Below are 10,962 nucleotides of genomic sequence, written 5' to 3'. Positions count from 1 at the left end.
TAAAATCAACAATCTCTCTTGGAAAATAGTCGGCGAACACTTGACAATCCGTCTGTCTTAAGATAACTATAATTTGTTCAAGCAGGTTCGATCGATGTACAATCTCCCAACTCAACGGCTTGAACCATCAAAAGAGGCTTAGAAGGACCTCCCTTTGTCTGGCACACGAGTCTAACAACTCGTGTGACATGATATAAAATCTTCATTCGTTCAGAGGTGGAAAACGGGGAGGGGACGGATTTTTTTCTCCCAATTTAAAGGGGTGAATTTATCCTCTAGTTTTTACAACTATTAATCTATAGATCGACTGAAAAATATGTAGGACTAATCCTATTTTTCTTCCATTTTCTTTTCAAATTTTTGACCACGCCATAATAGCGCTCCCTCATTGTCGATCGTCTGAGAAAAGACGTACAATTTCAAAATCTAAAAATAAAGTACCTATGCACACAAATTTTTAAAATTTCTTGACACCAAATTAAAGAACTAATTGACATCTTTAATTTGGTGTGAATAAGTTTAACAAAATATGAACAGAAATACTTTTTAACTTTTTTTCCAAAAACTGCAGGTCTTTTCGTAGAGGACCAGCAATATGAGAACGGAGGGAGTAATTGATGAATGGAGAGAAGTACTCCGTAGTAGGGAATAGATAATGTTGAATATCCTGTACTCCGTTTTCAGTGAGTACTAAAAACTGCAGGTCTGATGGAAAGAATGGGGACCATTGGATGTCTCAAAACACAAATTGGTCCCAATCTATCGAAGGGTAAATTAAATAGGTTTTGGTCTCTCTATTTGAGCCCTCCAACTTTCGCATGAACTCCATATAGTCCCGCATTTTAACAAACAGAAACACAATTCTAATTTGAGCTAACTTTAGGGATTCAATCGAGAAAAAGAAACGGAAATCAACAGATCATGAAAGAATGCAAGTTCATAGCACTTCACATCAATGGTGCTTGAAATACTATTCGGGGGACGGCGGTTGCACGAATAGTGCCATAACAGACAAAAGCGGATTCAGCCCTAGGTTTGAGTGCAGGAGTCCGATTGTATTTAGTTTTCGAATCCTTACAGGCATATGGATGGCAGTACATACTACCTGGAGTAAATCTTACAGTAGGAAAAGTAAACCCATACCTTCATGACCCTTTCGGCTGGATGCTGGTTTGGTCCTCCCCCCTGACAATCTGGAAACTATACCAGAACCACAGATGGGAGCAGAAAACCAGTAAAATAGCTGTCAAAAGGTTTGTGTCTTTGCCACACGTTCGTCTTGTACGCGAGCAGGCCCAGAGATTGGCTAGATTTGTTGAAAGATCCTATTCTTGCCTGCTCTTCGGAACTCCACTGAAAGGCATCTCCGACTGGTCCCCATGGCATTTTTTCTGCAGACAGTACAATTCAAAAGTTTAGGTGGAGATCATTTGCAAATGAAACAATTCCATTCTGATTGTCATGGCACTTTAAAATCTATAATATATCATGCTCTGGAGAGTCTGGGCCGCTACTGCTATTAGATAACATGTCTCTAAGGATGTTATGGGACATAAAAACATGATATGAAATGTTTGAATATTGATCGTAGAGAACTTACGTTTCTTATGGCAAAATAAGGAAAAAGAAGCTAAACTGAAACCATAATCAATCTTCTAGTTAATTAAATACTTCCTCCGTCCCAATTTAACAGTTCTTTTTGGGAGTTTGTGCCACTTTTTCAATTGATTATATCTTGTAATTTATAATGTTTTGTGATTTTAAAAACATTGTATTCTAGAACTAAACAAAATCCATCAAACAAATTCCATATTTGATATATATAAATTTCATTACCAATTTAAAGATATAATTAGTTTTTTTTATCTTCTGGTTAAAATAAAACGAGGGACTATCGAATTGGGATGGACTGATGGAGGGAGTAACGGTCTTGCTAACCTCCGCCCACTAGACGGAGAATAACATCCCAATAATTCTAAACAAGTTTGGATATTAAAACACTTTCACAACTATCAACACACTTTCCTCGGATATTAATGCACCTTTTACCTATTGAGGGTGGAGATTTTAAATAATACTAGCAGAATGAAATTATCTGCAAGGCAAAATGATTTTTTGCATTAGTGTTCACAATGTAGAGTATCTTAAATTCTTTTGGCAAAGTCTAGAAGTTATTAGCACAAATACAAACTCCTAGTCTCCTATTCTTTTCCATGAATCAGTGGAAGATCTCATTCCGTCTCGCCCTGTTTGAACACCCCTCTAAAAGTAAGATTATGTCTATCTGAAAGGAAAAAATTAACCTCTGAAAAAAGGTTTAAGGGCCAGGTCCCACATACCTTCAAGAGCTCAGTGGCCTTGGAGTCATGAACAACACAATATATAAGAGACAACTGCAGCTCATGACTAGAGTGACATGCTAAAAGACGGACCGATGGGAATCAGAAAGAACCAGATCAGCCAACTGTATTTAAGACAAAAACAAGTTACATATTTCATCTTCCAATTGGTAAAGTAGATTGGGAATGCTAAATTTGAAAACTTGGTGGAATCAAGTATCAAACTTACTTCCTCAACATAACTTGTGATCCCTGAATCCCCTCAACAGGCAAAAATTGGAAGTAAACTGGCTTGGATAAATGCCCTGGAAAATAAACAGCCAAGGCAATGAAATGCTGCAAGGCACAAATCTGCATATTAAAAACCAAAGTGGAACAAGACTCCCAGTTGGCATCTATAGCCTTTTTAACTAATGAAACTACTTCATAACTGGTTCTACTTGTAGTGATTCTATATTGAGCAGCTACAGCAGTTTCCAGGTGAATCTCATACTCATCAACCAGAAATTTAAGCAAATTCAGGCCATTCGGCTAAATAAGCCACTTGGCTTATTTTTTTGTCCTTATTCAAATTTTTTTTTGCATTTGTTAGTTTTTTGTCAATTTTTTGGGGATTATTGCTTCTTCATGACGAGAAATCTAAAAAGTAAAAAATTACGATCGAAATCCATTTTTGTTTTTGAATAAAGACGAAAAAAATGGCTTATTGGCTTATTTTTGTCTTTATTCAAAAAAATTAGGTTTCGATCGTAATTTTTTACTTTTTAGATTCCGTTCATCATGACGAAGCAATAATCCCCAGAAAATTGACGAAAAACTAACAAATGCGAAAAAAAATTTGAATAAGGACAAAAAAATAAGCCACTTGGCTTATTTAACCGAACGGCTTACAAAACTTCAACTGGACTCACCACTATAGAATAACCCTCAAATATCTTCATGAAATTGTATACGCATATAAGTTTCCTGCAGAGTAGATACAACAAATCTCAAGACTAAGAAAAGAAAAGAATGAAGAATTAGAATACAAAAATACTTAAGATATTAAATCTTGATACTAAGTTAATTGCTCGGCATAGCATTCCCAGAAGAAATGTGCCACAAGCCCATAACTATTATTCCCCTACCAACCACAAAAGAAACCTAGTGCCAGATATACAATACATGAACAAAAATATACGCCAGTGAGTAATTTGAATTAGAGCACTGAAAGTTCATTAGGTTTTATTAGCAAAGACGAAAGCTTAGATATAATTTCCCATGAAAGTTCTTCAGTAGTATGACTAACAGCGTACCATCTGTCAATTGACATGGAATAATCTCTTCAAAAAACCCAACACCATACCTTGTCCAAGAAGCAAAACTGCATTTGTAGCCAAAGGAATCACATCTTCAATCTTTTCACAGGCAAATATGGCTTGAATAACTAGCAAAACAAAACAAGACAGTTTAATTCCAATTCCCCAACATACTATGAAACACCAAGAATCCCGTTGTTATGATCCAAGGTTAAGATGCAAGAGATAATTAGACAACAAATGTTAACCATGTTCCCTAACAAGAGATCCACTTATTTAAAAATGAAATGTAAAATAATACAGCTCAAAGCAGCCTCCCAATTCTGTGAAAACCAAGTAAAACAACTAACTGGGTTTACCCAAAAACGAAATATGGAAACCACAACAAGAGATAAAAGTAACTAAAATACTTAGGAACTAGCCATCTTGCCCAGCGGGGAGATATTAAGTGGCAGTTCACCTGCACCGGGGTTTGACTAAAATACCTGAAAATGAATTCCTTACCCAGGGAGACAAGGGAAGAAGCATCTAGCCCAGTGGTAGGAGTAGGACATTAGGCGAAATGATCAACTAATGTTCTGAGACACCTCTACAAAAGATTGGTATAGGAATCCACAAAGAAACGATCCAATTAATCAAGTGGTTGGTCACATCATGGGGGGTTCAACTAAAATACTTAGAAATGAATTCCATGCCCGAGCATGACAAGGAAAAACAAAATGAGCCCAATGTGCAAACATGAAGTCCCAAGGAATGGCTAACATGAAGTCCCAATGAGCCAAAGGCAGAAGAGGAATGATCTAGGCAATTTGACTAAGTGCGTCCAAGGTGCAGAGTAAATGTGCCTGAGCCGCATCATATCACAGGAGAAAACCTGGATGCGCTTGGGACGCGTGCTAATTCTGCCTAGGGCACATGCGACGCAGAGAGTAGATGTGCATGAGGCACATTGCATCCCTATAGAATACCAGGATGTGCTTGGGGCGCATGCAAATTGAACCTAAAGGCACATGCGATTCGGAGAATAATTCTAGTTCCATTTTTAGAGAGTTTTTAATCCCTAATTGGATGGAGATGATAAAAGGAAAACCTTTGAAGAAGAGGAACAAGAAGAGCTATGCTGTTGTAATAAGTTTGATTCTAATGAGAACTTGTTACAGAGGCAACATCTTGAAGGATTGAAGAGAAGTGAGAACCACATCAAAATACTTGCATGTTCTGCCCAAAAATCAAACTGAACTCTGGACAATAATGTGTCAGAAAAACAGGATGCAAATATCAGTTCAAACTGGACAGACAGATAATAAATCATTTAACGACCCATCGACCACAACAATGATGGCATGAGATTGCAAGCCAGACAGATGTCAGGCAAAACAAGTTCTCCTCATTTTGTCATTCATGCAGCACAGTGCTCCATCTCAAAGCAAACTCATAAAAGTTCAAACCACGTAAAAGAGGGTCCTGACTTCATCCAAATGCCTTTTTCCCCAACAAAGTCGTGGCTTTATCAAGACGTCAATCAGGCAAGATTGATTAATGAGCTTAAAACAATATAAGTCACAACTGCAATGACCTGAAATCCCCACAGGCTTTTCCTCGCTGTCTTTATTCTCTTTTTCTCCTACAGAAGTATCCATTTCAGATACTGCCAGCATGTGCAATGTATGGCATCCATCTGATATCCAAACAGTTTGCGTTCCTGCAAGATAATTGTAACTTCCTTTTAGCTGTTGGCAGCGATCAAGAATAACCACCTCATTTTTTTTCAGAAGAAGCATCGGCAAAATTGAACAAAGTAAACAGGTTCCCACAACTCATGGCAAGTGACTTTTCATATGTCACGATTCCAAAGTCAGGAGTAACGGGGCAGAACAAAATGCAGCCTCATGGACAATAAACGCTGCTGTAACCTTTACAAATAACGAAACTCCCTACATATTAAAGTTTTTCGGATTGAACCTATTAAAAAACGAGGTGAACATCAGTTGGAAAATTAAGTGTAATCTAATTTCACGAAGGAAAAAAGATCATAGCATTAGCATGTTACCAACTTTTCTTCATCTTTTAGTTTCTTTCGTACGTGTTTTCTTTTGACAGGTTGGCTGGTTACCCACCTAATCATGTGCACACCCAAGAGAAGTTTATGATCTAGAATCAACTAGTTCATCAGGAGAAAGCTAACTCCAATAAATAATTGTTCTGGAAATTGTTGTACAATATCAACTTCTGATAATTATTGAAAAGCGATTGTAGAAATGACTGGTTTAAGTATCAATTTCTCAACTAGCAAGCAACAATCCATCGTTGACTTAATTGATCCAGCCCAAGACAGTAAGATACAAAATAATTGAAGCATGTTTTGCAGATAGTCAAGAAGAAGATTCATCTTCCATTATTCCTGTTAATCATTATAGCATGCGAGAAGTTATTGATAGAATGGAGCAAAACATCACATCATGATGCATTGTGAAAAGTCAAGAAGACGATAATAATTACTGCGTACTTGTTGACACGTCAGGAAGAACAACCAGCTTTTCAACTTTCATGGTGTTGGTTAACTGCTTCACATGGCAATGAATATCTGACCCGCCGACAGGGACGACAGGAAGTGAGAGACACATTAGATGCAACTGTCCTACTGAATCCAATATCAGAAACTTTTTCGGGGACAAAGCCTGGATGGAAATTGCCTTTGCCGGCTGCAATGGCACCTTACTAAGTTTGTAGCTGTCAACCTCCTTGTTCTTAAATGACGCAAAACAAGTGCTCCCTCCTTTAGAGTCTTGTCCCAGTTTTACAGACTTCAACTTCACTGCAAGTTATAATGCACTATCAGCTGCTGTAGCAATGAAAAAAATGAACAGTTTCAGAGATCTCATCCATAAGGAACGCTGCAAAAGTGAAGAAACTTGTAGTTGAACAAAGACAACGCAATCAAATTATACAAAAATGATATACAATAAATAAGAAATATTCGGTGAGGGATAACCAAACAAAAACAACCCGGTTAACTGAATAGTAGTACAAAATACAAATGTCCTAGTCATTTGCAGAATCACACTATGTGATAGTATTAAGGAAGGTTAATAAACAAGTGACAACTGACGTAGATATCAACAAATAGCACAAACTAAAAGTGCCAAACATGTCAAATTTGGTAGTTCTCGGACCATATTTTCATTTGGTCAACGAGACATAGCAGTGAACCACCAGTAAGATTGGCTAATCAATGACTTAGGCACAACTCACCAAGCACGACTTCTGAAACTGAGAGACATGAGAGAGAGCTCATTGGTGATACTATCTTGTATTTCACTAAGTCGAAACAAACCTACCATAAATGCCAACAAGATTAAACAACTGGAACAACAATAGCTTCTTATAAAATTAGGAGCATACCATTTGTTTCAGTATGGCATTCGCATTAATTGGCTGGAAATTATAAGACCCTTAACGCCATCAATTTGAAGTATGAGTCTACCAGGTGTCCCTCTGCCCAACATGTCCTCTTGAGACACCAAATACGTTTCATGAATTCAGCTCTTGCTTTAGGTACAAATCGACCAAAAATGGGTCTTCCACAATATTTCTTTGAAACAAAGAAAAGAAAGCCGTAAGCAAGTCTACTGTTTTAGATTTGGTGTTCCCTTCCATAGTAAAATACAGAATAAACTTTCTGTCGAAAGGCCATGTCATTGTCAAACGATGAAGCAGGTAACCTAATTTCTAGTCACCAGTAGTAAATATAAATCTCAAAGTCAATCAAACTGATATATACTTGTTTGCATACTGGGACTGACAGAACACCACAAGCTATCAGCTTAAGTTTGAATCTCCTGTTACCCACTAATGGGAAATCCTAGGACTGACAGAACACCACAAGCTGTCAGCTTAAGTTTGAATCTCCTGCCACCCACTAATGGGAAGGTGCTGTGTTCAAGTCCCATATATTGTGCAAATGTTGGTGTGTCTTATGATTCACCAAATGCGAACAGAAACATGTGGATAACAAGACTAAACATTTTCGAAGTTACCAGTTGGTAAAAGACAACTTGTTTCCACTAAAAACACCATTTAGTCCATTTACTTAGATGAAATGACTTGTCTTGAATAGTGGAAAAACAAGTGCATTTAGTCAATTTAGCCCATTTTGATTTAGTCAATAGTAGAATCTTAGCCTAACTGACAGACTGCTTGAATACCCCTAGCAATTAGGTTAAGTTCAATCGCCGGCCACCTCAACAGGGAAAGGAGGTGTATTCAATTCCCATAAAGACATAGAGCGCACATGGGTGTGAGTTGTATGCTTCAACAAAAGCATACAAAAACACTTAACAGGCATCACAAGACAACAAATTTTCAACCTTAACAAAACAACAGCAATTCAAATTTGTTCAGAAGCAATGTTGGGTGGAAACCTAACTGCCAGATATGCAGACTTGGCACTGCATACCAAATTGAAATTAAAGCTGTCTAACTACAAGAGGCACTACCGTAAATTGCCGTAACAAAACAAATCATACACAACACAAATCAACATAGAACACCGGGACTAACAGAACACCACAAGCTGTCAGCTTAAGTTTTGAATCTCCCATCATTCACAAATGGGAAGGTGCTGTGTTCAAGTCCCGTACATTGTGATTTCCGGGGGATGGTGCTGTGCACATCCGGGCTGTCTGTTAGCAATCCAAAGGTCACGGTGCCACACAGCACCATCCCCCGGTTCGTGTCTTATGATTCAGCAAATGCAAACAGAAACACTTGTGGATAACCAGACTAAATATTCTCGTAGTTAACAGTTGGTATATGGAGACTGACAGACTAATTGAATACCACTAGCCATTAGGTTAAGTTTAATCTCCAGCCACCCCAATAGGAAAAGGCATTGTATTCAAGCCCCACATAGACATAGTGTGCACATGGGTGTGAGTCTTGTGCTTCAACAAATGCAAACAAAAACACTTAATAGGCATAACAAGACTACAAATTTTCAACCTCAACAAAACAATAGCAATTCAAATTTGTTCCAAAACATTGTTTGGTCATTGGTGGAGACCTAACTGCCAGATATGCAGACTTGCCACTGCATACCAAGTTGAAACTAAAGCTCGGGTACCCTTTATTGGAACTATGTTCCTTTATTTTTGTTTCGAATTTGTCAGGAGCTCTTTTACCTTGGAAAATCGTACAATTACCTCATGGGGAGTTAGCCGCACCTATGAATGATTAAATACTACCGTTGCTTTGGCTTTTCTCATGTCAGTGGCATACTTCTATGCGGGTCTTAGCAAAACAAATCATACACAAAATAAAACACAGTACATCGGTACATACCAGAATCGCAATGCTTATCACTCTTCCATTCCAAGTACCCGTTATTAGAACATATCTCCATAGTCCCTTCACCTTCAATTGTTCTGATTGTGTGATGCACTCCGTTCGGTAAACTTTGACCTTCCAATTTCCCATTACTCAACTCCCTAATCTCCCCTTGACGTCTCTTAACAACTCTCCCTTTCACAAGTGGCCTCAAAGCAAAAACCCTAACCCCATTCTCCTCTCCCAACATCAAGTACCCATACGAAACACTAACCGCGAAAACAGGCACAATACAATCAATCACAGCACACTTCATCAGCTTCACACTCACCCCATCATCATCCATCATCTTCACTGCAAAAACCCAAACCTTCGCATTCGAAACCGAGTACATAACAAAAACGTTAACCGACCCCACGAGCTTGATCGACACGCCGTGGCTGACATTGAAAACCACTCCTGACTTGTTTTCGTCGAAATTTAACCCGGTTTGATTGCAAATGACGTGGGTTTTAGCGAATTGGGAGGTTATTTTGAGGAGGGTGTAGAAGCGGAGGAGGACGGAGGAGCCGCCGCGGAGGGGGGAGGAGACGAGGAAGAGGGTGGTGGTGGTGGGGTTGGTAGGGTTTTGGAGGCGGAGGAAGGTGGAGGAGGAGGAGGGAGGGGGGATTAGGGTTTGGGGGGAGGGGAGAGAGAGGGGGGAGGGGGAGAGAGAGGGGAAGAGGGAGAGGGAGGAGTCGGGGTGGGAGAGGGAGAGAGAGAGGGAGTGTGGGTCGAAGAGGAGAGAGGAGATGGGGGAGGAGAGAGAAGGGGGGAGGGAGAGTTTGGAAGCGCAGAGAGGAACCATTGGGGTGGGAGGAGGGGGAGAGAGAGAGAGAGAGAGAGAGAGAGAGAGGCATTGGTGGGGGTTTTCTTGTGAAAGTCAATGGGACTCGAAAGCCACATTTTAGGATCGGAAGTGAAGGTTGTCTTGTCTTTTCTTGTCGTTTTCCCATAATTTTCTTTTTTTTTTTAGAAAAATTCTAAAATCAGCCGACAATAGTAAAGTACCGATCCAGAAATCTTTTTAAAAAATAAGCAGTTTATTTCATATTTTTAAATTTAAAAATAATGTAAATGAAAAATATTTTTTTAATTTTTTTTGCACCATATAAAAGATCTTGATGGGATTTATCAAACAAAATTCATATTAGTAGGAAAATTATTTACTTAAATACATTATTTTTGAGCTTGAAATTATCTTTTTAAAAAATAAGTACTTATTTAAGGTTACTGAACGGAACCTAAGTGTGTGAATGTGTATTAAAGGGGTAAAAAGTACACAGAAATACGTGTTTTTCTTGTCTTTAAGTGTGCTTGTTATCAGCCCACTGGACTAATAATAGCAAGACGGTTTTTTTATGCTTTGTTAAATAATTTATCAAAAAGAAATTCTAGCAATAATAGTAACACGATTTTTGAAAAAATAGGATTACTGTCAATCCTCCAATTCCTTTTTTGTTTTTTGGCCAATTAGGCTCCGTTCCAGTTTTTTGGAAAAAGTACTTTTTGAAAAGAATGTAATTTTGATCTCAAAAATCATGTGTTTACGTAAATAATTTTTCGATTAATATGAATCTTATTTGATAGATTTCATTGAGGTCTATTAAACGGTGCAAAAAAAAAATCAAAAATTTATTTTTCATTTTGATTATATTTGAGTTTGAAATTATCTTCTTTTTAAAAAAGATGATTTAAAAAGAAAGCGAAACGTCACCTAAGCATGTCGGAATCAACATCTCCTAAACGGACACCGGTATGTCGGGAGCGACCCGGCATCTCCTTAGGGTATCAGGCAGCACCATACCATACCTCCAAAACAAAACACGCACTTTTAATCCGTTGTCCATGTGTCACGACATTCCCGTTCAGGAACTCACTGCCCAAACTTTTATTTTATAAAATGCAATCCATTCCATTTTATCCTTTTATTCCAATTAATCCCATGATTATTATATTTA

General features: G+C 38.2%; 1 protein-coding gene across 2 annotated transcripts; it reads right to left on the bottom strand.

Annotated features, from left to right (window-relative positions):
• Window positions 1-2,339: 2,339 nt before the first annotated feature.
• Window positions 2,340-9,848, bottom strand: LOC131304612 (uncharacterized). 2 transcript variants are annotated; one of them, XM_058331923.1, is made up of 7 exons: window positions 8,978-9,848; window positions 6,144-6,452; window positions 5,214-5,339; window positions 3,685-3,765; window positions 3,251-3,305; window positions 2,569-2,675; window positions 2,340-2,464 (listed from the first exon to the last, which is right to left on the bottom strand). In XM_058331923.1, exons 1-5 carry the CDS (start codon window positions 9,807-9,809, stop codon window positions 3,277-3,279), a joined length of 1,377 nt encoding a protein of 458 aa, XP_058187906.1. In that variant the 5' UTR covers window positions 9,810-9,848; the 3' UTR covers window positions 2,340-2,464; window positions 2,569-2,675; window positions 3,251-3,276. The 2 variants fall into 2 exon arrangements, with proteins under 2 accessions (XP_058187906.1, XP_058187905.1); XM_058331922.1 differs by having other exon boundaries at window positions 2,569-2,644.
• Window positions 9,849-10,962: the final 1,114 nt, after the last annotated feature.

This window comes from Rhododendron vialii, chromosome 10a (assembly GCF_030253575.1).
Source record: "Rhododendron vialii isolate Sample 1 chromosome 10a, ASM3025357v1".
NCBI lineage: Eukaryota > Viridiplantae > Streptophyta > Magnoliopsida > Ericales > Ericaceae > Rhododendron > Rhododendron vialii.
This window is presented reverse-complemented; position numbering and strand designations above follow the sequence as displayed.